This window comes from Bos mutus, chromosome 17 (assembly GCF_027580195.1).
Source record: "Bos mutus isolate GX-2022 chromosome 17, NWIPB_WYAK_1.1, whole genome shotgun sequence".
In the NCBI taxonomy this organism is placed as follows: Eukaryota; Metazoa; Chordata; class Mammalia; order Artiodactyla; family Bovidae; genus Bos; species Bos mutus.
In genome coordinates, this window is record NC_091633.1 from 16,918,268 (window position 1) to 16,944,338 (window position 26,071).

General features: G+C 43.2%; 1 protein-coding gene across 6 annotated transcripts in view; it reads right to left on the minus strand.

Moving 5' to 3' along the window:
- CIT (citron rho-interacting serine/threonine kinase) overlaps nt 1-26,071 on the minus strand; it is a 174,675-nt gene that overhangs the window by 58,137 nt on the left and 90,467 nt on the right. For all 6 annotated transcript variants that reach the window (XM_070386137.1, XM_070386136.1, XM_070386133.1 and 3 more), the window contains 9 exons: nt 23,183-23,288; nt 22,145-22,288; nt 20,800-20,919; nt 13,499-13,669; nt 13,174-13,224; nt 12,353-12,406; nt 9,570-9,710; nt 7,575-7,700; nt 4,154-4,249 (listed from right to left, as the gene is read on the minus strand). In XM_070386137.1, coding sequence (XP_070242238.1) covers nt 4,154-4,249; nt 7,575-7,700; nt 9,570-9,710; nt 12,353-12,406; nt 13,174-13,224; nt 13,499-13,669; nt 20,800-20,919; nt 22,145-22,288; nt 23,183-23,288 — 1,009 coding nt within the window. The remainder of the gene's footprint in view (nt 1-4,153; nt 4,250-7,574; nt 7,701-9,569; nt 9,711-12,352; nt 12,407-13,173; nt 13,225-13,498; nt 13,670-20,799; nt 20,920-22,144; nt 22,289-23,182; nt 23,289-26,071) is intronic.

The following is a 26,071-nucleotide window of genomic DNA, read 5'->3' on the forward strand; positions in this document are numbered from 1 at the left end:
TGTGACCACGGAAAGTTGACATTCAGAAACAACCAGGGACAAGAGGCTTCTGCCTACTGATAAAGTAGGTGGGGAGTCAATAGACTGAAGAGACGGCATGGGGGTGAACGGACCTCTTTCCTCCAATCTTTCCTCTGATCCAGCTGGGGTAAAAAAAAAAAAAGAAAAAGTCACTGGAAAGACAAATCTTTCCCAGGGGAAGAGAAATCATGTGTTCTCAGTGCTGAGAATGCCACTGTAAGCACCTAGTGTTCCCAAGAGGAAAAAATAAAACAGTAATGGTGTCACCATCCACCAGCTTGATCTAATGTTCTGCGAGGGACACACAGAGCGCCATCAGTTGCCAAAACAACCAGCGAAAATGAGAGGAAGAAAGGCGACATCATGACTTGCCAAGCCTTTGACCCTGTGTTTCTCATCACTGAGCTTCTCTGAATGACACCACATCTGATACTGGGAAGAAAGCCCAAAGAATTGGGGTCACAGATGGGAGCTGAAATCTGCCTTTCCCACTGTCTATTGTGAAGGGCCCTTCACAGCTCATGGGGACATCGTCCCTGAAAAGAGCCAGTGAGCAGGGAGGGGGCCTGCGTGACAAAGAAAGAAAAGGACAATTTCAAAGAGAGTTTTAAACGAGAACTGACTGATGAATAAAACAGAGTGAAAGTTGGTAGAAAAGAATAAGAGGTGGAGGACGGGGTCATGGGAGGAGGGATGAACCTCAAGAGGATAAGCCGCCCGTTCTCTTGGATGTCAGGATGCGATTCTAAAATTACGAGTAAGTAAAGGACCGAATCTGGGGTATGATCACAATTATTACCAAAATGGCCTTACAGGGGATAAAACAGGGCCACAAAGCAGAGCTGACTAAAAAGAAATGGTTTCATAAAGCCAGGAGGGAAGAAAGAAGAAAACAAATCTCCCTCTAATATTCTCTAGGATCTATAAAGCCAAGTTCTTGCCACCTAGAAGGTAGCAGAGAACACATAATGCCTACACAAGGAGTCTTCTGCTTATGAAGTAAAAAGCAATGAAGCCCACTTTCAGAATGACTCTGTTCAAAATAAGACCTCCCCAAGGACTTCCCTGGTAGTCCAGTGGTTAGGACTCCATGCTCCCAATGCAGGGTGCCCAGATTTGATATCCGGTCAGGGAACTAGTGTTCTTGTCTGGAGAATCCCAGAGATGGGGGAGCCTGGTGGGCTGCTGTCTATGGGGTCGCACAGAGTCGGACACGACTGAAGCGACTTAGCAGCAGCAGCAGGGAACTAGATCCCACATGCCACAACTAAGAGTTTGCATGCCTCAACTTAAAAGATCCCACGTGCTACAACTAAGACCCTGTGCAGTCAAATAAATAATGAACATAAATATTAAAAAAATAAATAAGACCTCCATTTTGGCAACAATGAATACCAACGCAAAGAAGTATGAGCCAGAAGGGACAAGCCTTTATCAAAATGGCACACATCCTGGCTTTGCTGGGGTTAGACTGGCAGAAGGATGAACAAGACAATGCCTGAGAGGGAAGCAAGGAATTTCTTTGAAATCAGAGATTCCACTGTAGCCATTTATATCAATTTAAGATAAAACATGGCTTTCTGACAGGAAAGTCAATATACTCACCCAAATTACAGAATGAATTTTGCAAAGGTTATTTTCATCATGCAAAGGTGCCAGTGGACAATTGTAAACATTCTCATAATTTTCTGAAAGGTAGTTTATTTCAAAGATAAAAGTCTAGAAGCCAGTAAGAACTAAAACCAAAAATTGGCAGATAAAGTTGAAAATGTATGAAGGCAGGCATTCACACTAAAACTAAAGTCCATTCTAGGTTCTTTCCTTGTATTTCTTTCAATGAAAAATAACCAAAAGGAACCCCAGGGGTGAAAGAGAGGATGCCAGAATAGTGCTGCTAATTGAGTATGTATACTTGTTGTTCCCCAAAATAGGAACAGCTAACTCTTTGAGGATACCAAACAAACCAGTAATACAATCATCACAAAAATTAAAAGACTCCTTCAATGTCTGACTTTGAAGGGAAAATAACAGTATTTGAGATGTAATGACCAATCAATGTCTGATTCTCAAGAACATAAGACATAATTAAAGGCTTGGTCCAAAATCACAATGAAAATATGGTGTGATTTTAAAAGGAAATAGGCTAGTGGTCACTTCTGGTCACCAAACTTACTACTAAAAACTGAAATGAAATAATAATGTCAATAAGTGAAATAATTTAATTCACTATTTGATATAGTGGACTGGATTACTTAAGCCAGCTCTTCTACAAAAAATGATTTAAAATGCTAGATAGAATATGAAAAACATTTTCCAAAAGTACCTAAAAATTGGCAAAAGAGTACGAAATTACAGACTAAAATCTAAGTGAAAGCAGAAACCCAGAGAGGTAAGAAGCGCAGAAAGCTGTTTTGAACTTGAGGCATTTGCTGAAAAAAACTTGAGCTTCATTTTTAATTGCTTCAAAGGGTAAGGAAATAGAGAAGTCAAAGCCCAGGGATGCCTGCAAAGTGGGCACACATTTTCATTCAAGGTCTCAAAGAATCCCCATTATTAATTTGCCAAGGAAAATGAGCAGCTGACCAGGCACACAAAAAGACAGACACCATAAAAAAGAACCAGGAGAAACAACAGCAGAAACAGACCTTCAGATACTTCGGATTCTGGAATCATCAGCTATAGATGGAAAAATAACTATGCTAATGAGTTTAAAGAAGCAGAAGATAAGCTTCAAATGAATGCAGGGAATAAAAAGTTCTTATCTTAAATAATCTAGTAAACTTGGAAAAGAACCAAACAGACTGACAAGAAACCAATAAATACACTAACTGAAATTTAAAACTCAGTGGATGAGTTTAGCGGCAGATTAGACAGGGAAGGATTAGTACACTGGAAAATCAATTAGAGCTTAACCAGAATGCAGCACCAAAAAACAAGCGGTAACCTAACACATGCCTAATCAAATTCTCATAAGGGAAGGAAAGAGAGAAGAGGAAGAGGCAATATTTGAGACATAATGACCAATAATTTTCCAGAATTTTTTTTAATATATTCCGAAGTCCAGTATTGGAGAAGGCAATGGCACCCCACTCCAGCACTCTTGCCTGGAAAATCTCATGGACGGAGGAGCCTGGTGGGGGCTGCAGTCCATGGGGTCGCCAAGAGTCGGACACGACTGAGCGACTTCACTTTCATTTTTCACTTTCATGCGCTGGAGAAGGAAATGGCAACCCACTCCAGTGTTCTTGCCTGGAGAATCCCAGGGACGGGGGAGCCTGGTGGACTGCCGTCTATGGGGTCGCACGGAGTCAGACACAACTGAAGCGACTTAGCAGCAGCAGCAGCGAAGTCCAGTATATCTCAAGAAGGATAAATAAATAACTCCACATCTGTCTACATGTAAAGTTTTAGCACAGTAAAACTTCAGAAAATTAAAGACAAAACAAAGTTTTAAAAGAAAAAAGAACGATTGCTTTCAAAGAAAGCAACAGTTAGACTGACAGTTGACTGTCAACTGCAATAATAAAAGCCAAACACATCAACGGAATGATATTTTCAAAAAGTATCATAAGAAATAACTGCCAACCTAGAAATCTATGCCCTGTCAAAACATCTTTCAAGAACTAGGAAGAAACAGAGACATTTTCAGACACACAAAACATAGAGGCTGGCACCAGCATTATCTCCACTAAAGAAAGTCCTCAAGGATACACTTTATATAAAAGACAAAGATCTAGGTCTAAGATGCAAGAAGGAAATTAAAAGCCAAGAAATGATGAATCTGTCTAAATCTAAATTATCATGGACTGAGTGACAGTGGGTCAAAAAATATTTTAAAGATTTATTATTTTTATACTTTTAAAATTAAAGACATTTTAAATATTTTAATATATTAAAGATATCTTTAAATATTTAAAAATACACGATGACCAAATTTTTTGAAATAAACTATTTTTGAACTTCTGATATCCAACCCCCTCCATGGATAAAACCCCCCATCATGGCCTGAGGACAGCATTTACCCCAGACAGTCCTTTGTTCTAGCAAGAAGTGACCCAAAGCACCTGGGAGGAGAGAGGAGCTACGCGGTGCTGTAGGAGGAAGGGCAGAGAAAACCAGAAAGTGTCTTTACTTTAATTTTTTCTTCATAGTGCTGCTCTTTCTGTTTCAGGTGCACCTCCAGATGCTGCGCTGAGACCTGGGCTTCTCTGTGCTTCTCCTCCAGCTCCTAGACAAAAAGGAGGAGACGGTCAGGTGTGTGAAGGAAGGGCAGAGCCGACGCATGTCAGACATTCAGAGGAAGCACGGCTTTGGCACAGGCACCAGAGACAACAGGCATGTGTTTCCTCACAACTAGCCTCTACGATTCTGGAGAAGGAAACCGCCACTGAGCCTTGGCCCTGGGATTTCCAAGTCCAAGTACTCACACTCATACACACACAGCTGGTGGGCTGGGATCAGAAATCTATCAGTGTGACAGGTCAAAGGCAGCTCTTCATCTCTGCTTAGAGAAATGAGAGTAACGAGGCAACACAATTTCAAAATTCCATACAGTGCAAAGCCCCTGACCACTATCTTGAACCTCAGGCAACTGTTGCTCCAATGACAGCCTTAAACAAGAAAAGTAATGGCAATTTACTTTGTTTATTTTAATGATAAAAAAATTTTATATTTTCCTCATTAATAAAATGATTGGACAGGAACCCTAGCTAAGAAGGAAAACTAATATAACAATTCAAACACTTTGAGTTTTGAATGATTATGTTAACTGACTGGTAATATGGAGAATGTGACTATCTAGAGATGTTCATATGAGATCATGTGTAGATGATGTAACACTAATGGGAAGAAGGCAGAACATAAAATTGACTAAAAATGACATAAATATGTGTACACATATGTGGAAGATAGGAAGAGAATTTGGAGTAATATAAACAGCTCAAATGTAAAGTCCTCTTCATTCTCTTATTAAGATTTCTGCTTTTAAACAAAATTCATTTGGAAATTATACCAATTCATTTGCAACATATTATAAACTGGTCATATAAAAGGCAGCATTCAATTTACTGAAATATTCTCTAAGTGAAACTATCTGCATCTACATTAATTCTTATGAATCTGGACCCATTAGTTAATTACTAATATCAAAAGTCATTACTCCAAGTTTTCATCTCTTCACACTATATTGAAGATTTTCTTTGAAATAGGAATAATTATGAGAATTTGAAGAATGAGGAAATTATACAGGATATGACCATAAAATGAAGGAAAAAATACTTTCAGATTCACACACACATGAAATGGTACTGATTAAGCTTTTGAAATTCTGAGTCTGCAAGCACTGACTTTGACTTGGGGGCCAGTAAAGTATTCAATGTTAAAACCAGGTGCACAAGATCTACTGCAATCTAACAGATGTCATTTTGAAAAACTGAATGTAAATAGGATGTTAAGTAATAAAAACATACTTTAAGGGCTTTAGGTATATTAAAGGATCCCCAGAAATGAGGTCTTTTTATTAAAGCAAAAGACTCTGCTATAATGAGAACCCCAATTATCTGTTTTGAAAGTTCTTAACAGAATAGCAAATACTTTAATGCAAATGACATTTGAGATGACTTTCTGAGCATCATCATTATGTAACAGTATTAAGGACCCCTCTTTGCTCCTGTTCCAGATACTTTATTAACAGCCTAAGCACCAGGTTCTTGAACAAAGGTACTTTCTGATAAATGAAGTCACAACCACAAAGGTACTAGGATAGGTCATAAGACACACTTGGAAAAAGAAATCTGCTACTTTTCCTTTACGTTAGAAATCACTTGATAATTGTCTTAGTTTCAGTCCTCCTAAGATGGCACAGGAATGAAAATCAAACTGAAAACAGGTTGAAAACTCAGACATCTGAGATTCACAATGTTGAGACCAAATTTCTGATCCATGAGTGAACGGGAGTTTGCAACATATAATCCAGGAATGCAGAACTCTACACTCCGACGTTTTAATTGCAAATGAACCTTTGGAAAAGCGGACATTCTAAAATCTGACTTCTTCACATTTTGGCATTTTTTGTTGTTGTTGTCATTTTTTAAAACGTTATCTTTTCTACATGTGTTGGATCAGACTCTTCCGTCCTGTTATGCAAACACTGCGGTTCACTGCTGTTTCCAGCTCCTAGAATAGTGCCTGGCACATAGTAGAAGCTCATTAAATATTTGTTGAATGAATGAATGAACACATCACCATTAAACAGAGAAACACTTTGCAACCACAAGAGACTTAACCACGTCGTTCGCACCAAGCAAGAGGCGGCAGTGGTGGAATCTCGGTGGGAATTCACTTGACTCACGGTAAAATTCACACACTTGACAATTGCCAAGAGAAACTTGGATGACGGAACGAGAGAACAGAGAGAGTAGACTAACAGTCACATCTGCCTTTGTGTATAGACGGATCTATGAAGACTGTGTGTCAAAGCAAAACAATTTAACTGATTTCTCTTTTCATCTATTTGTTCAAGAATACCCATATGCTCATGAATATAGACAGAGATGTAAAGATTTGAAGCATCAGGTTTTTATTGGGTTTTGTCTGGTATTTAGTATAGGCCTATAATTCGGTCATTCTGGAGTTCATATAGTTGCTGGTGACTCATTTCCCAGAAGTGATGCAGAGACAGAAAGACAGAGAGAGGGAGGCGGGAAGCACCCTGCTTACCACCTTGCCTTTTTATGGTGGAGAGGAATGGTCGATTACTCCAGAGTCTCTCCCAGGGGCAGGGAAGGAAGGGGCTATGAACACACTCCCCAAAGTGGCTTCAAATTCTTGATTTGGGGACTGAAATTCAAGGAGAGTCCTTTAAAGGTTCACCTGCCTTCCACCCTGGCAGGAGCAAAACTTCCAACATGTTGGCAAGTACCACCCAAGCCTTCCTTGATCAAGTTAATTTGATCAGAGCCAAAAACAGAATAACTGTGATTACAAACCTAAAAAAAAAGATCTGCTACATCTAAGGAAAGTGAAAATAATAATAAGAATAATAACCAACTGTAGCAGAGAAAGTGAGTGGGTGAGCATGGATCTATGACAAATACTACTCGGAGAAAAACAATTCTGCGTGACTAACTTCTTTCCTCTGCAAAAGCGAGGATCTGAGTGTTAGTCTTAAAGCCCTGAGTCTCTACCCCTCTTTTTTTTAAATGAGCATTTGCAGTGTTAACAGCCATACAAAACTCTGCTGATAGGAGTACGTAAATCCTCCTGTAAAAATGCATTGGAGATGACAGCGTGTGCACGTTCGTATTTCTAAAGGTCAGGCAGTAGCAAACAGAGCAAAAAAAAAAAACATACTGACGGATCTGTTACCAGTGCTGAAAAGTCCAACCTGTAAGGTTACTCATGCTAGTCTCTGACGTGTCATCCGCTAAGACCACTTCCTCTTAATTCGCCTGCTCGGCGACAACCTCCCCTGTGCCGGTGGCTGCTTCTTCTTTGGACCCCCTTCCCTCTGCAACCTGTTATCGTTGAACTTGCCAACCTTGGCTCCTGCTCACCAGAATTTTATCAGCCATCTGCTGGATCTGTTGGGACTTTGTCTGGATGTCATCCTTCAGTCTGTTTTCTCTACGCTCCATGGTCTCTAGCCTCTTTACCTTGTTCTCCAGAGAGTGGCGGCGTTCCTGCAGATCGTGAATCAATCAGAGAGTTTTAATGGGGTGACGGCTGCGGGCGCAACGCCTGTGCCGAGGGACGGGGCCCTCGGGAAGCGGACGCTCGCGGCAGGTAAGAGAAGTCGCAGGCACCCAGAGCCACGGCGAGGAAGACACGGTTCTGGAATCCGAGTAGTACTCGCTTGTGTAGGTTACAAGAGTGCATTCATTCATTCAAATATTTACCAAGCACCTACTATCTGCAAAGTAGCACACTAGGCATCTCGGAATATACCCAGAGGAAGTCGACAGAATGCCTGCCCTTGGAAGAGCTAAGAGAAAGGCAAGTAAACATAAAATGGGTGAAAAGGGGCAGAGCCATGAAGCACACAGGTATGGAGCGCTGCAGGAGGTTGCAGGCAGGAAAGAGAGCTTTGAACTGAGCAGGTGAGGGGAGGAGTTAAGGAGATGTGAGCTGTGGAGGGGGCCGATGCGGCGGGCTGGAGGGGAGAGGGCCAGGAGGAGAGGGGAGGCCTTTCAAATAAAGACGGGCGCAGCAGCAACAGCACAGAGGTGGCCAGCTTAGGCCCCAGGTAGAGCATAGAGGGGCTGCTGCATAAGGTGAGTTTGGGGGAAGCAGGAGAACATGGCAAGGGGAGCATGTGTGGGTCAAACGGCTGATAGTCTCATGGATCTAAGACATAGGGAAGCACTAATGGCTCTGGGATGGTACAAGGGGTAGTGATGAGTCTGGAGCCGGAGGTCCACAAGTCTGACATTTCTGAGTTAACTGGGAGGAAAGTGAGACTGGAAGCAGAAAACCGAGAAATGAGTGCATTTGCTCAGCTGGGAGGAAGAGCACCTGCACTGTGAGGAGGCCTGCAGAAATGGCCAGCGGGGGACACTGGAGGGGGACAGTGTGGGTGCACTGGCAGGGCTGAAGATGTGTGAAGTGGCAGGGCCCAGGGAGAAGCAGACGGTGCCAAGGCTCCAAGCCTGGGGTGAATGGATGATGATGGCCCGACCGGCATGAGGAGATTGAGAAGATGACCCAGCTGGTTGGGGAAGTGAGTTCATTTTAGATTAGAGGCACTGTTCAGACACCCAGGCAACATGTCAGGAGAGCAGTGGGAAATACTGCCTGGACTGTGGGTGAGGGTGGCCCCAGAGAGTTGTGGACAAGTAGGTCACCACCAGCACAGTGATAGGGAGAAGCAGAAAGCCCAGGAAAGGGGGATGGTTAAGTCAACTATGGCACAGCTGTTCCACGGAACCATCACCCAGGCAAGGGGGAAGCTGGAGGGGAGTAAGGGGAAACGTCCCTTCTGATTCTAGATTCTTCAGTTCTGTGATTTTTTTTTTTTTTTTAACAATGAGAAGACACTCATGTGTTTTCTGCATAATTATATAATTGGTTTCAACAACAACAACAACAACAAAGAATTGAAGGGAGAGAAGAGGCCCCAAAATACAGATCTGGGAGTTACCGACACACACAGGTCACAGCTGAAGCCTCGAAATTTACTATGTTATTATCACTGCTGGGAGGAAAAGTCAAGGAAAAGCAAGGGTACAGAGGGAAGGAAGAGGAGACCTCAGGGACGGCGTCACAGTTCACCTAGATAAACGTGAGTCCACCCACACAAGTGAGTGGGTCAGAGGAAAGCAAACAGGGAGGAAAGGTTTTTATCAAAACATCTTTCTACTCGTAGCTTCTGTGACAAATGCTTCTCCCCTTTGGGGAAAACATTCCCAAGCCTCTCGGGTTCAGAGGAATGGGCTGAAGGGAAAAGTGGTTTGAACAAAGGCAAGCAGAGAGCAGGCGGTGCCTCCATTTCGTCCCCACACGGCCAGAGGCCAGGCACTGCAGGACCCAGGGGCTGGAGGCCCCCTGCTCACCTCGGCCTCCACCAGCTTCTTCTTGATGCCCTCGGAGGAGTCCTCACGGTTGTGCAGCTTCTCCAGCTCACGCTCGGCCCGCTCCTTCGCCTGACGGATGTTCTGCAGCAGCTCGGTGGCCTCTGTGCTAGCTTTCACAGCCTGAAAGGAGAAGAAGCGGGGCGGGGGACGGGTGAGATGGCCCAGTTTAGACACAGAAAAAGATGAGGATCATCTCCTAAACAGAAAAAAAACAAATCGGGTCACACTGAATGGATATTTTTATCCATTCTTCAAAACACAAACAAACTTTTCATTTTATTCTGTATTTCATCTATTCTAAGGTGCACTTATATTTTTTAACATCACTAAATTTGGAATAATGCATCCTACAATTAAAACTGACAGAGTTTTTTTTTATTTCCTGGGGTACAGAAGATAATGGAATACTGGACAAACTTTAGCTTCTTAGATTCAATATTTTGGAATAAATGCAAACAAAAAGTCTTGGATTTATCTGCCTAAGTATTAATGTATTTACCTCAGAGCAATAATTTTCTCCTTATTTAATCATCTCACTTGCCAACTTCTTTATGGGGAATCTCTACTATTAACTTTTATAACAATACAACATAAAAGCTGTAATTTAAACCTTTAATAATAAGAAATACCTATCAGAGGGCACAACCACCATAGAGTTTGTAGTGGCTCAAAATTCATGTTAGGGAAGTCTTTTTTTTTTTTTTAATTAACCTTTTGAAGTTAATTTTTATTTGTGTCTTAACTATACTGCAGCTCCTTGAGCATCATGATAAAGATCAGACTGTAAACCACCAACCTCACATGCATTCACTTTAAATTATCATTTGAAAAAGTGAAAATGGCAAGGAAACTCTAGCTTGGAGACCTGCACACTGGCCAGTGTGCGAGTTGCTCCCCACATGTGCCCAGTGAGCACTGGAAATGTGGCTAGTGTGACTAGGAAATCAATTTTAAAGTTTACTAAAGTTCAATTCATTTAAAAACCGAAGCAGTATAAATGTTTTAATATCAATACATGCTGTGATGACATTTTGTATATATTGCATTATGACAACTGTATCATTCAAAGAGTTTTCACCTTTTTATAATGTGGCCACTAGAAAACTTAGAATTACATCTGTGGCTGACATGTATAGGTTGCTCCCCTCTTCTACGGGGGACGGGCAGAGTCCTAGAAGACATGAGTCCTCACACAAACTTCTAGCTGAGAGAGGCTTTCCGAAGTGAGCTCAAGAATAGACAGGAAGGAGTCAGATGAATGGATACAGAAAAAGTGGATCATCCCAGCTATGGAATACCATGAAGCCTCTGAAAAGGAGATCCTGCCACATGCTGCAACATAGATGAGCCTCCAGGACACTGTGCTGAGCGAAAACAGCTAGTCACAAAAAGACAAATACTGTATGATTCCACCCACAGGAAGTGTCTAACACCGTCAAAAGCATACAAGCAAAGTAGATTACCAGAGGCAAATTATGATATATAGTGATATATATCATATATATATATATAGGATGGATAAACAAGGTCCTCCTGAATAGCAGAGGGAACTATATTCAGTGTTTTGTAATAAGCCATAAAGGAAAAGAATATGACAAAGAATGTGCATATGTGTGTAACTGAATCACTCCACTGTGCAGCGTAGGCACACAACATTGTAAATCAACTGTATTTCAATAAAATACACTGACAGGAAGGGAGGGAAGAAAGGAAGGAAGGGTTACCAAGGGTGGGCATTCACTAAAGGGGTGGTTAGCATCTAACAGATAGTGTAAGTTTTGCGAGAAAAAAGTTCTCGAGATTTGCTATACAATGGAGATAATATCTAACACGCTAAGGAACCGGACACTCAAAATGATTAAGATGGTAAAGTCAATGTTATATGTTTTCAAAAACACAGCTTTAAAAAGGAGGAGGAGGAAAATTAAAGGGCTCTTTTAAACACATTCACAAACCTTCCTGAAGGCCATATTCATTCCGGCCCTTTCTTTAGCATTTCCCCAGTTCACCCAAAGGAAGGGCCATTAGCACTCACTGTGTCAGAAACCATAAACCACACCCACCCTCCTCCCCAACCACTCGAGGACTCCTGGCTCCTCCAGGCTCCCAATGGACAGGAAGGCTGCCAACGGTCTCTGATGGAAAGCCGCCTGGGTCATGAACAAGATGTGAACCCGGTCCCCTGAAGGGAGAGGAGCCAGCCTCTTGGGATTTGTTGTAGTACAATTTGAACTTTGAATTGACAGTCTCATAGAGCTTGGTTTCTGGTTTGTTTGTTTAAACAAATACTGCTTGACAGGTCCCCAAAAGAGAAAGTATATTCAGAACTCTGATATTTTCAGGTAATAGCTCACCACCCCGCTTAATCTCCCTCAGTGCTGGGTGACTAATTCTCTTTCTTTGATCTTTCACCCTCTAGGATAGGGCAAGAAAAAGTACTTGGAAATGGGAGGTGCTGCCAAGTCGCTTCAGTTGTGTCCGACTCTGTGTGACCCCATGGACCGCAGTCTACCAGGCTTCTCCGTCCATGGGATTCTCCAGGCAAGAACACTGGAGTGGGTTGCCATTTCCTTCTCCAATGCATGAAAGTAGAAACTGAAAGTGAAGTCACTCAGTTGTGTCTGACTCTTAGCGACCCTATGGACTGCAGCCTACCAGGCTCCTCCATCCATGGGATTTTCCGGGCAACAGTACTGGAGTGGGGTGCCATTGCCTTCTCCGAAATGGGAGGTAAGTTCCCCCAAATATCCCCTTGGGCTTACCTTTTCTAGCTTCTCTTGGAGCTCCTGAATTTTGAGCTGCTGCTCAGCATTGATCTGTAATTAAAATCCCAGGAAATAAAACAAAAGGCACATTGGTATTAAGGTCTTGCTAGATTTACTACAGGCCTATTTTCTTGAGGTTTCTGTGGGGGTCTTATTGTTTTATAATACCTACTGATGGAGAAGAAGAACAGCAGCCTATCAGAGAAGCCTTTGAATGTCTCAGTGTAAACCTCCATGTGGACCGTTTCTCTAGAACCAGCGACACACATACAGACGGCAAAAAAGGGAACCGAAATCGCCTGTACTTTAAAACAGTAAAGTTTTCCATCTGTTTTACTGAGTATCTGGGTTTGTATGTTACTGTGAGAGGGCATGACAAAAAAAAAAAAAAGAGGTGTCTTCTCCCCCTTTTAGAACCATAGCTGAAGCTAAACTTGGTCATCCAGAGACTGATCATCAAAATAAACCCAGAAGAGAGTTTTCTGTTCACTGCAAATATATTCTTAACCAATGACAGGCCACGGAGAGCAACATTTAAGAGACTGCATGTGTGCATGCTAAGTCGCTTCAGTTTTGTCCGACTCTTTGCAACCCTAGGGACTGTGGTCCACCAGGCTCCTCTGTCCATGGGACTCTCCAGGCAGAAACGATGGAGTGGGCTGCCACGCCCCCCTCAGGGGATCTTCCCAACCTAGGGATCCAACCTTTGTCTCTTGTATCTCCTGCATTGGCAGGCGGGCTCTTTATCACTAGCGCCACCTGTAAAGCCCATTTAAGAGACCATCTGCCCAAATCCCAATACCAATAATGGAAAATACCTTCTCCAGTTTGGCATATTCTCCCACTTCAGGCTTCCCTTGATCTTTAGCCTGTAATTTAAAAGATACAACATATTGGGAACTCTCAAGAACCTAAAAATCTTATAAGACAACACTACAGGCTATACTTTCTTGGTCTCTGTGGCCAAAACAATTAGGACGATAATAAAAAATTAAGTTACCTTCTCTAATCAACACCAGGAACTCTGTAGGGCACCCCATGGCTTCTCGAATGTACACTTATTAAGCTAGGATTCCCTTTATTATTGCTAAGATCATCCAGGAATCTACCTCCAAAACTCCCTCCCAGAAGGGAGCTAGCTACCTTCATCAGTTTATGCTGACATTCTGTTGCTTTCCGCTTAAACTCTTCAGCAGCCAGCCGAGACTCTCTGAGCTCCGATTCATAGAGGTCACTCCGCCTTCTCGCCGAAACCAGGTCCTCTTCCAACTGATTCATCATCAACCTCATTTCTTCCACTTGAGCCTGGTACTCCTAAAGAGGAGGCAACAGAAGAAAGGTGGCCTTTAGAACTCCTGAAAGGAAAGATGGGAAGTGAAGGTGGAAAAACCACAGAGAGGAGACACTGTGAAGAGACATCAGCGGAGAATGGACCCAGAGAAAAGGTGAAAGATGCGGATGAGGGTGAGGTGTGCGGAGGGTAAGTAGAGAGAGAAGAGTATTAAATCTTTAAACTGTTTTCGTGTAGATCATGTAGCACTAGTAACACCATTTGGAACACATGTGCTTATATACAGTTAGATCCTTTGAGCAAATAATACCGTACAAGAAGTGCAGAACCTTAAGGCCTTTGTAACACCAGAGAGCAGCAAGGGATGTACTTTAAACAACCACGATAATCTGCTTACGCAAAGCTTTCCCCCAAGGGTAATCATTTATATAGATTTGTCCTGTAGAAGTCACATGTGCCTAACATAACTAAATATGGTACCTAGTTTTAAAATTAACCTTTCAGATGACACAAGGGGGTAATTGAAAATCTCAATGGAGAGACTCTTGGAAGGTAAAACTCATCATGTCAGTTTCTCACCATTAATTTTTCTGGGCCCCAAACTGCATGAAGAACTTAACGGTGCTCTTGAGATGCAAGTCACCCTGAAATTTGGAAGAGTCAGGAAACACTGGTTCTGGTCAAAGTAACTTGAAAGAAAGACTCCAAGGAAAGAATTATCTTGCTCCCTCGAGCAAAAGCCTTTAAAGTAATCCCAACAGCCCAACGTTTCTCAAAGTGAATTTCTAAAATCAGAACATCTGACTGAGGTTTTCCAAAACTGATTTACCATGAGAAATAAACAGTGGTTTTGAAAACTTCAGGGCAGAGCACGAAAATATTCTCTGTTAGCAAAACCAAAGACTATACACATAAGGTTTATGAATGAGCAAAGTTTATCCAATCCAAGGTGGTGGGGGTGGAGGATATAAAATGAAAAGAATAAAGAATCGAACTAAGACCGTCTCTGACCTTCACAACATCTAGTGATCATCTCTAAGATCTGTTCTCCCAAGAAATGACTGAAGAGAGATCCACTGAGCAAGGATATGTTTTTAACCAATAAAATGCTTTTCTTCCGCCAGTAACAGTACAGCTTCATCCCACTGTAATAGGCAATCCCCATGTGCACACTAAAGCGAAGATGACATCCTTATGAAAATGGGTAGTTTTCATGGAAACACATCTCTCTGTGTTAATGGTACAGAGGAAAGCAGAAAAAAAGGGGGGGAGGGGCACAAAACGGAGCACTAAAGCATATAGTCATCCCTCGGTATACACAGGGGGTTGGTTCCAGGACCAAATTCAACCTGAGGTTGGTTGATCCATGCACACAGAAACCGTGGATACAGAGGACCAGCTGCATTGTTACTGAGGGTCAATTCTACAAGTCATGGGGCACCAGGTTTTCTGGACGAGGCTCACTAAGTGGGTGGTGCTGGGTTACATAACCAAAGGTCTTTATAAACTACTAAACAATTATCTGAACTCACAGAATAAAACAAGAGTCAATGATGTGAGATGGCACACCCTCTACTTGGGGTTTTTCTAGTCCCCTCAGCCAGGGCTGTATGATGACTTATTATAACTTGCATCAGATTAGATCAGATCAGTCGCTCAGTCGTATCCGACTCTTTGCGACCCCATGAATCACAGCACGCCAGGCCTCCCTGTCCATCACCAACTCCCGGAGTTCACTCAGACTCACGTCCATCGAGTCAGTGATGCCATCCAGCCATCTCATCCTCTGTCGTCCCCTTCTCCTTCTGCCCCCAATCCCTCCCAGCATCAGAGTCTTTTCCAGTGAGTCAACTCTTCGCATGAGGTGGCCAAAGTATTGGAGTTTCAGCTTTAGCATCATTCCTTCCAAAGAAATCCCAGGGCTGATCTCCTTCAGAATGGACTGGTTGGATCTCCTTGCAGTCCAAGGGACTCTCAAGAGTCTTCTCCAACACCACAGTTCAAAAGCATCAATTCTTCGGTGCTCAGCCTTCTTCACAGTCCAACTCTCACATCCATACATGACCACAGGAAAAACCATAGCCTTGACTAGATGGACCTTTGTTGGCAAAGTAATGTCTCTGCTTTTGAATATGCTATCTAGGTTGGTCATAACTTTCCTTCCAAGAAGTAAGCGTCTTTTAATTTCATGGCTGCAGTCACCATCTATAGTGATTTTGGAGCCCAGAAAAATAAAGTCTGACACTGTTTCCACTGTTTTCCCATCTATTTCCCATGAAGTGGTGGGACCGGATGCCATGATCTTAGTTTTCTGAATGTTGAGCTTTAAGCCAACTTTTTCACTCTCCCCTTTCACTTTCATCAAGAGGCTTTTGAGTTCCTCTTCACTTTCTGCCATAAGGGTGGTGTCATCTGCATATCTGAGGTTATTGATATTTCTCCCGGCAGTCTTGATTCCAGTTTGTGTTTCTTCCAGTCCAGCGTTTCTCATATAAGTTAAATAAACAGGGTGACAATATACAGCCTTGACGAACTCCTTTTCCTATTTGGAACCAGTCTGTTGTTCCATGTCCAGTTCTAACTGTTGCTTCCTGACCTGCATACAAATTTCTCAAGAGGCAGATCAGGTGGTCTGGTATTCCCATCTCTTTAAGAATTTTCCACAGTTTATTGTGATCCACACAGTCAAAGGCTTTGGCATAGTCAAGAAAGCAGAAATAGATGTTTTTCTGGAACTCTCTTGCTTTTTCGATGATCCAGCAGATGTTGCCAATTTGATCTCTGGTTCCTCTGCCTTTTCTAAAACCAGCTTGAACATCAGGAAGTTCATAGCTCTAGTATTAAGCAGTCCTGGACTCCTTTCTCCATTAAAAATTTATTTATATATATATATATATATATAAATATATAAAGATAAAAACATTATCTATGAAAACACTTTCTTTTACATAAAAACTCCATTTCTTTTCTCCTGATTTTAAAAAACCCAAAGTACCAACGGAGCTGCCCACAAGCACAAATACCAAACTGTGGAGGAAGCAGACAGGTGGAAGTCAGTCTTGGTCATCTTTTATCCCTGAGCTCCCTTGTCTGACTTAAACTTTCAGCAAAAAGGGAATATGGTTTTTGTGTTTTGTCAAGAGCAAGGACAGAACACTGTTTCAACACCACCCCCTCCCCCGCCCTAAACATCTCTCTGTCCAGAGCTGTCAGCGCCCAAGGGGAGGAGGGCATGAATCAGGCAACACCTCTGTCAGCAATCTGAGCTCCCAGAGCACCCAGCCTGCTACAGATATCTAAAAGAATTCTACTTCATTTATTGAGCCACTGTTATTCTGCCAGCTACTTCAAGGAAATCCTATACATCCAACAGCTGACCAAATCCCTGTTTCAAGAAAAATCTCAGAGATAATGATCAGGTCCGTTTCCAAAGACAGCTGAGAGAGAGCTGTCCGAATCTCAGCGTGGGCTCAGTGCTGGACATAGCTGAACAGGATCAGAATGGGGAAATGTGGACAACTTTTGAGTCATGCCTCAAGTCATTCTTTGGAATGGAGCTTTACAATTTTGATTGAATAGGACCAATCAGAAGTCCTAAAACTCAAATGCCTTCTATGTTACCCAAATTTCTGTCTCTCTTTCCAAGGAGGGGCGGGGGGGTTGGTGGAACCAGCAATTACTAGTAGTGATGGAGCATGAATCTGACTATCATGTGACGTATCTAGGTGTTTTCTAAATTCTTAAAATTTTTGGCTGTGCCTCATGGCACACAGGATCTTAGTTCCCTGACCAGGGATTGAACCCTTGCCCCTTGAACTGGAAGCACAGGTTCTAGTCACTGGACCACCAGGAAAGTCCCTAGGTGTTTTATTTTAAACCAAATCCAAATACTCCACTGGGGTTAGTTAAGTTGTTGATCAGTTGCTAAGTCGTGTCTAACTCTTTGCAACGCCATGGACTGCAGCATGCCAGGCTTCCCTGTCCTTCACTATCTCTTGGAGTTTGCTCAAATTCAAGTCCACTGAGTCTGTGATGTTATCTAACCATCTCTATCCTCTGCCACCCCCTTCTCTTTTTTACTTTCAGTCTTTTCCAACATCAGAGTCTTCTCCAATGAGTCAGCGCTTCACAACAGGTGGCCAAAGTATTGATACTTCAACTTTAGCATCAGTCCTTCCTATGAATATTCAGCATTGATCTTCTTCAGGATTGACTGGTTGGATCTCCTTGCAGTCCAAGGGACTCTCTCTAGAGTCTTCTCCAGCACCACAATTCAAAAGCATCAATCCTTCAGCACTCAGCCTTCTTTATGGTCCAATTCTCACATCCATACATGACTACTGGAAAAAACCATAGCTTTGACTATATGTACTTTTGTCGGCAAAGTGATGTCTCTGCTTTTTAAAGCACTGTCTAGGTTTGTCATAGTTTTCCTTCCAAGGAGCAAGCATCTTTTAATTTCATGGCTGCAGTCACTGTTGTAGTGATTTTGGAGCTCAAGAAAATAAAATCTGTCACTGCTCCCACTTTAGCCTCTACGATTGGCCATGAAGTGATGGGACCGGATGCCATGATCTTTGTTTTTTTAAATGCTGTGTTTCAAGCCAGCCTTTTCACTCTCCTCTTACAATCTCATCAAGAGGCTCTTTAGTTCCTCTTCACTTTTCTGCCATAAGGGTGGTGTCATCTGCATATCTGAGGTTGTTGCTATTTCACCTGGCAATCTGGAATCCAGCCTGTGATTCATCCAGCCTGGCATTTCACATGATGTACTCTGCATATAAGTTAAAGAAGCAGGGTGATGATATACAGCCTTATCATACTCCTTTTAATTTTGAACCAGTCCGTTGTTCCATGTCCAGTTCTACTTGTTGCTTCTTGACCCACATACAGGTTTCTCAGGAAACAGTAAGGTGTTCCGGTAGTCTCATCTCTTTAAGAATTTTCCACAGTTTGCTATGATCCACAGTCAAAGGTTTTAATGTAGTCAGTGAAGCCGAAGTAGATGTTTTTCTGGAATTCCCTTGCTTTCTCTATGATCTAATGAATGTTGGCCATTTGATCTCTGGTTCCTCTGCCTTTTCTAAACCCAGAATGTACATTTGGAAGTTCTTGGTTCACGTACTGCTGAAGTCTAGCTTGAAGGATTTTGAGTATTACCCTCCTGGTATGTGAAATGACTGCAATTGTAAGTTAGTTCAAACTTTCTTAAATAGCTAAGTAGAAGCAACATTTAAAATAAATAAACAGAGGTACAGAAATTGGCTTTGGGAGGAAGAGAGAAGAATAAATGGCAAATCTGGGAGGAATCAGCGGGCTACAACCCAAATACTAGGAGTTTACTGAAAGTATTTCTCCTGGACTGCAAACATTCCACTCTCATCAAGCTTACTGAGGGTCATTTTTTTAGTAAGTCCTCCTTCCAGTGAAAAATAAAATCTGAAACGAAGAAGCTTTCTTCCCCCAAAATGGAACGCTTAGCAGTCATTAAATCTAAAACTCCACATGGATGCCAACTGTGATATGAATCACAAAGGACATTTCTTTGAACTCAACCACCAGCATATACCTTTTCAAAATGTCCTGAAAATTCTGTTTCTATTTAATTTCAGGGACACCAGCTGCTCCCTCTGGTGGCCAAGCACAGCTTTCATTTCCCCAGGATACCACCAAAAGCAAATTTCCAAACACATGGAACTAATGGGAGGAAAAGAATCCTACTTCTTGAAATCAGGAGGAAAAATGGTGTGGACAAAAGGGCAACGAGTCAACTGTCAAAGTGGATTTTTCCAAGCTGCAGGCACAACCTTCAAGATCTCTGAGTTAGTACTGTTCAGAAACCTGACCACTGGATTGCACAATTTCCTAGGCACGTTTATTTAGAACATTTTTATCAAGCAGGAGGATATTAACCAATGATTTAAAAAATATTAGGGTGATAATGAGACGATGCCAAAAAAAACAAGCAAAACAGTAATTCTTTCTTTAAAGAATAGTTAATGAATCAAATTATTTTCAAGAGTTTCTTGCATTAGCAACCACCCAGATGGCTAAGTGTGCGCTACCCAGAGACAAAAATGTTCATTTCCATCACTGTTTCCATTAGATTTTCTGAAGTGAATGAGAGTTGCCTGGCAGCTGATAATTCAGCTCTCCAATTGCTCACTGCATTCTCTTCATTAAAGTTTCTATTTACGGTTTCTTCAAAGGACAAAAAAAAAAAATCCGTGCTAAAAAGGAAACAATGAAGTAAAATAGAAATGAACCATCTAGAAAGAAAACTCTTTTAGAAAAGGAAAGGGGAAAAAAAAAAGAGAGTAGGCTTTTCAAAGGTTTGGATTTTCTTTTCTGATCACAGAGGGGAGGGCTTTATGTAGTAGAGATTTGCTGTGTTAATTCTGACGCAGCCTTAACTGCTCAAACTCCCCTCCTAGGATATATCTTTAGATAAGCAAAACTATGAATTATCCTGGCTTCTCTCAAAAACGTAAAGTGCATCTAAAAAGCTATGAAAATGTCTTTAAAAATTATTTTAATGGTCTTAAAAGCAGAAATTGGCACTCTTTCAGTAGAAAGTTAGATGGGAAGCAATTTCAGCTTTGCAGGCCACGTGATCTCTTGTCACAGCTACTCACCTCTGCCAGTGAAGCATGGTCAGCAGCCACAGACAGTACGCAGACAGTACCTAAGTGAATGGGTGTGTCTGTCTTCCAACGAAACTTTATTTATATAAACACTGAAATCTGAATTCCATATACTTTTCACACGTCATGAACTCTTCTCTTGAATTCCTCCCCCAACTATTTAAAAATGCAAAAATCATTCTCAGCTTGTGGTCATGGAAAACAGGTTGGTTGACCAGATTCACCCCTACAGGCTGCAGTCTGCCCACCACCACTGCTTTAAACCTACACCTTTGATTGAAAAAGAGTAGTCATGGTGGGGTCCAGACTTCAAAAGGAGCTAGAACATTTATATAAACCATGTGGAATCTGAAAAAGTTCCATTTGGAATCTGAAAGTTCCAAATGACCTACATACCTCTTTCTCTCCCCCTCCTCCCCTCCCTCCTTCCCTTTCTCTGTCCCTCAAACATGCCTCCCCTGAAATGAGAGGTCTGAGCTGGTGCCCTGCTCCCAGGCAGCGAGTCATACCTGCTCTTTGATTTCTTGGAGCTTCCGGCTCTGCTCTCTGATATCATGGAGGAGCTGCAGTGCTTTGTCGTCCTCTTGGGACACCTCCATCCGTGCTTGCTCCAAACTTCGCTTTAAGCTCTGCGGAAAGCAAAAATTTTTAATAGGGATGCCCCATGGATCCTGCTCTAGTTGAAAAGATTCATTAAAGGAGCTGCAGGCTGCTTCGCAGACACCAAGACGGTTTCGGGTGACGGACCCACGATGACAGCTTCCAGTGGGTTGCTGAATTCCAGGCTTCATCCTGCAAAATCCCCTGGTTCAAGAAAACATCATCTCAAACTCCTTGGGACCTCATGGATCCGGCCTGAAAGTGCAGCCACCTGTCTCCTACCTGGCCTAGCAGATACTTACTTTGTATGTACAGGACTGAAAACCAGTAAGATCCCCTGGCCATGAAACCATCACTGGAATGGATAAAAAGTCTCTTCTGGAATATCAGTGATTCGAGGGCTGTCAAGTATATCTCCCCTTTTCAAAGTAGCAATGACTTCACTCTCTGCCCGGGTATCATTTAGGACTCCAAACAATCTATTTCCACCTCCTGGCTTACGTTTCCTGGACACCTTTCATCCATAAGGTTCCCTTAATGCTTCAGTAGCACTGAAATATATATCTGAAATACATAGCTGAATAACTTCACCCACCACTGAAAGGCAGCCAAATCTGGAATGGAAACATAGCAGTTATTCTTAATCAGCCACGTTCTATAGATTTCCTCTCCCTTGTGGAAAAAACACTTGAAAAATGTGTGATTCAACTTCTTAAGACTGTACATTAAGAAACACCTGAATGAAAATTTTTAACAAGACAATGGAGAAGACAGTCTACTCTTGTGAAGCAAAGAAAAAAAAAGTCACATGGTAAAAAATGACAAGAGGGTCTGGGTTTTAAAGCCTGAGTTTTCTTGTTGCTATGCTGGTTCTAGGCAATAGAAAGTGGATTTGGGGCAAATTCAAAACATATTTTCTTGCCCTTATTTGGAGCTTGGTTCCTGAGGCTGATCCTGTAGGACATGAGGTAGACCACAGAGGTTGGGATGGGAGATGTGAGACCCTCTGCAAGGCCATCTACGCTTGTCTCCAGGCTCCTACACCTGGACTCTCTGAGCCTGACCTCCTGTCTCCAGGCCCTTACACCTGGCGCACGCTACTCTGCACATCACAGGTCCTGCTCGTGCGTCCTGCCTCTCTACTCTCTGCCCCTGGCTGTGACGTGCCTCATGATGCTGTCATGAAACAGGATGAGACACACACGACAGGAAGTGCCACCTCCGAGGGAAGGGGGCTTTAGGGGGAAGGCTCACACTGCATTCTGTGATGTAGGTAGCAAGGTCCTGCTCCAGGAGGGATCTCTGAGTCTCAGAGGCCTTCAGCTCCACCTCCTTCTGACTAAGCACAGCCTCCACCTCTGACACTCTCCGATGTAACCGGGTCATTTCCTGCTCCATCTGAAATAGACACAGCAACATGTTAAAAAAGGCCCGTGGGGGGTTCGTTAGGAGTAATCTCGTCTCAAGCCACCTCCGAAACCACCTGGTGGTCCCGGCTGGCACTAACTCGCCAAAAGGTTAAGCTGGAAATACCATGGTTTCTTCGCGTGGGAGCACACCGGTCTTCGCAAGGACAGTCACCAATGCTAAGTCACTCCTCTCATGCAAGGCTGGGTTCACACTCGATCACTTCTCTAACCCAGTAAGCGAGGAGGCCACAATCACCATTTTTTTCACCTGTTTGTTTTTTGGGTTGGGTTTGCTTTTTTTTGCAGATGTCAGTTTAATTTTATCCCAAATCCATCTTGATCCCCCCCATCTCCTTGCAAAGATCTACAGGACAAATCCAGGACAGGGCAAGGAGATATGGACTCGTCTGTACTCTTGGGAGTCCCAGGCAAGAAGTGACTCTTACGAGCTTCCAGAGAACTGCCTCTGGGCAGGAACAGTGAGCGTTAAGAGACGATGAGCATAATCAACACAGTGGCTGCAGTTACATAGGCAGGAGTTTCTAAGGACTAGGAAGAGAGACTTCGCATCACTCAAAGCAGATGGGATGCATCTCGGCCACAGGTGAGGACCCGCGCCACCTGCCGGAAGACGCAGACATCTGGGTGGGTCATGCTGAGGAACGAGCCGCTTTATATCCAGGGCCTCCTCTGGTTAAGATTTAAAGGATTTACGGCAGCGTCAAGGCCCGAATTCATCTCCCTCTGAGCTGCCGGAGGCGCGACTTCGGCCCGGGAAGGATCAGGTGGCTCGGTGCCAGCGGCGGCCCCGGGCAGGCCCCTCGGCATATATTGACGGGAGGATGCTGCAGCAAGGAGGGAGGCCGGCTGTGGGGATAAATACCTTGTGACACTTGTCCTGGGAGTCCTGCAGCTCTTTGCTTTTGATAAGGAGTTTCTTTTCCATGGAGCTAGTCTTGGCAGGGGAGTCCAGACTTGATACAACAGGCCTGGATGGAAGAAAACCAATGTCAAGGTGAAGGGCGGGGATGGGCCAAAAATAATAAAAATTTTTAAAAATGAAACTACAGCCGAATTTGGGACTAGGAGATGCAAACTATTATGTACAGAATGGAAAAACAATAAGGTCTTACTGGAAAGCACAAAGAATAGGATATATTCAATATCCTGTAATAAACTATTATGGAAAAGAATATGTGTATATATATGTATGTTGGTATTACTGAGTTACTTTGCTGTACTGCAGAGATTAACACAAACTGTAAATCAACAACACTTCAATAAAATAAATGTTAAAAGAAAAGAAACTATAGTAGAGACCAAGGCCTGCCAGCATCCTTGGCCATCAAAAGAGCTGGCTCAAGCAGCTTCTAATGATATCATGACCACGAGGCAGAGAGGTAGATGGAACCAAGAACACTGGAAGCAGGAGGATCCAAGTGTAAATTTAGTTACCACTGACCTGAGGCAATAATTTGGCCTCCCTGAGCCTCCATTTCCTTTTCTAGGAGGTAGAATGATAATAAAAGGACCTACCACAACAGGAGAGAATGAACACTAAACACAGTGTTGTGCCTGCACGGCTTCCTTTACTCTTTCATTCAACGGGTATGTGCTGTGCACCTACTGTTCCAGAAACCTTTCCAGGCGCTGGAACAGCAGCAGTCAAGACAAACACAGTCCTTGGCCTCCTGGAGCTGACACTCACGGAGGGCATGCAGAGTACATCAGGCAGACACACGAACTAAAAAGGTTAATAGATGATGCCAGAGAATGAAACTGGGTGACGTGCTATGACAGAGGAAATGGATCAGGGGCCTGTTTCTCTGAGCAGTGACATCTCAGCTGATACTTGAAGAATGAGAAGGTGCTGGCCTTCCAAAGCTCTGGAAGGAAACAAGCTCCAGGGAACAGGGATAAAGGATGCAGAGGTCCTGACACAAGGTTGAGTTAACACAGCAAGTGGCCACTGTTTTCAGTTAACTATATTGACCAAACTGTTGTCTATTCCATCCCTAAGCTAGCCAGTTTGATTCTGCTTCATTTTATACAAACAGGTAACACTTATTGGTGCTTCCCTGGTGGCTCTGCAGTAAAGAATCTGCCTGCAATGCAGGAGACCCAGGTTTGATCCCTAAATCAGGAAGATCCCCTGGAGGAAGTCATGGCAACCCACTCCAGTATTCTTGCCTGGAGAATCCCTTGGACAGAGGAGCCTGGTGGGCTACAGTCCATAGGGTCACAAGGAGTTGGACATCACTGAAGCGACTGAGCATACATGAACACTTACTACGTTGGGCTAAATAAAGTCCCTCCACCAAGGTGTCCATGTCCTAATCTCTGGAACCTGTGGATCTGTTACCCAATGTGGCAAAGGGGGCTTTGCAGATGTGATAATGTTAAGAATTTTGATGGCAAGGATATCCTGGATTATCAGAGTAGGCCCAATGTAACCACAGGGGTTTTTCAGTATGGAAGCAGAGGGGGACTTCCCTGGTGGTCCAGTGGTTAAGACTCTGCCCTTCTACTGTGGAGGGCACAGGTTCAAACCCTGGTTGGGGAACTAAGATACTGCATACTGCACAGTGAGACCCAAAAAAAATTTTTTTAAAGATGGAAGCACAGGAAGGGAGGAGATGGGATGACATAAATAGGGTCAGAATCAGCAACAGACTGGAAGATGCTACACCATCGGCTGTGAAGACAGAGGAAGGGGCCACGAGCCAAGGAAACTGGATAGCCTCTAGAAGTTGGGAAAAGCAAGGAAACTGATTCTCTCCTAGAGGATATCCAAACAGTGTAGCCTCGTAAACCCTACTTCTAGTCCAGTAAAACCCATCTTGGACTTCTGACCCCCAAAAATATAAGGTAATATGTTTGCATTGTTGTGAGCCTCTAAATTTGTGGTCACTTGTTACAGCAGCCATAGGCAGCTCATACACTTACTGAGTGCTGACTTGACGTGCACAGTTCTGTCCTAAAGCGAGGCATGTTTTAACTCTTTAGTCTCCCTAGCAGCTGCATAAGACAATTTACTATCCTCATTTTATAGATGAGGAAACTGAGCTTAAGTAACCTGCCACATGAGCAGGGAATCTAAGTAATCTGCCAGCTAATAAACTGTTTCTGTTAGTCCCAGTAGAGAACTGGGGTAGAGACTGAGGATGTATCGAATGTATCTCTCAGGATTTTATCACAAAAATAATGTAGTGTGGCCTCCTGAGAACAGACTAGAAGGATGCTCTCCACAAGGACACACTTTCCCACACACATACACAAAATTCACATACCCTGCCTCATACCTAAAAGCAGGTAATTTTTGTGGGTGGAGATGACAGTTCTTATTTGGGGAGGTTTCCCTCAGTGGCCAGCACCCTGGGCACAAACGCTGAGGCTGGTGAAATGCAGGGCCAGAGCAGTAGCCAACAAAGGTTCTTATGCTCTGAGGGATGTATGGCAGAGCCCACCACTGCTCTGTTGTCCCATCTATGTCACCTTGGTAACAGGTTGCAGGAGTTGGTTGTCAATGAGCACTGGTATCTTACCAGCAGGTCAAAGTTCTGCTTTCCGGTGCCCCACACCCTACTTCCCTAAGTAAAAGAGGTCAGTTCCCTGCAGCAACTCAGCAGCTCTCTCTCCCTGCAGCTCCTGGCCGGACGACAAGGGCTGGCATAATGGTGCTGGCTCACTAAACCCCAATGACAGCTCCCAATACACACTCTGGGCCAGCCAAGTGAGTTGACACCCAGAGTCAGGCAGCTCTGTTCAAAAT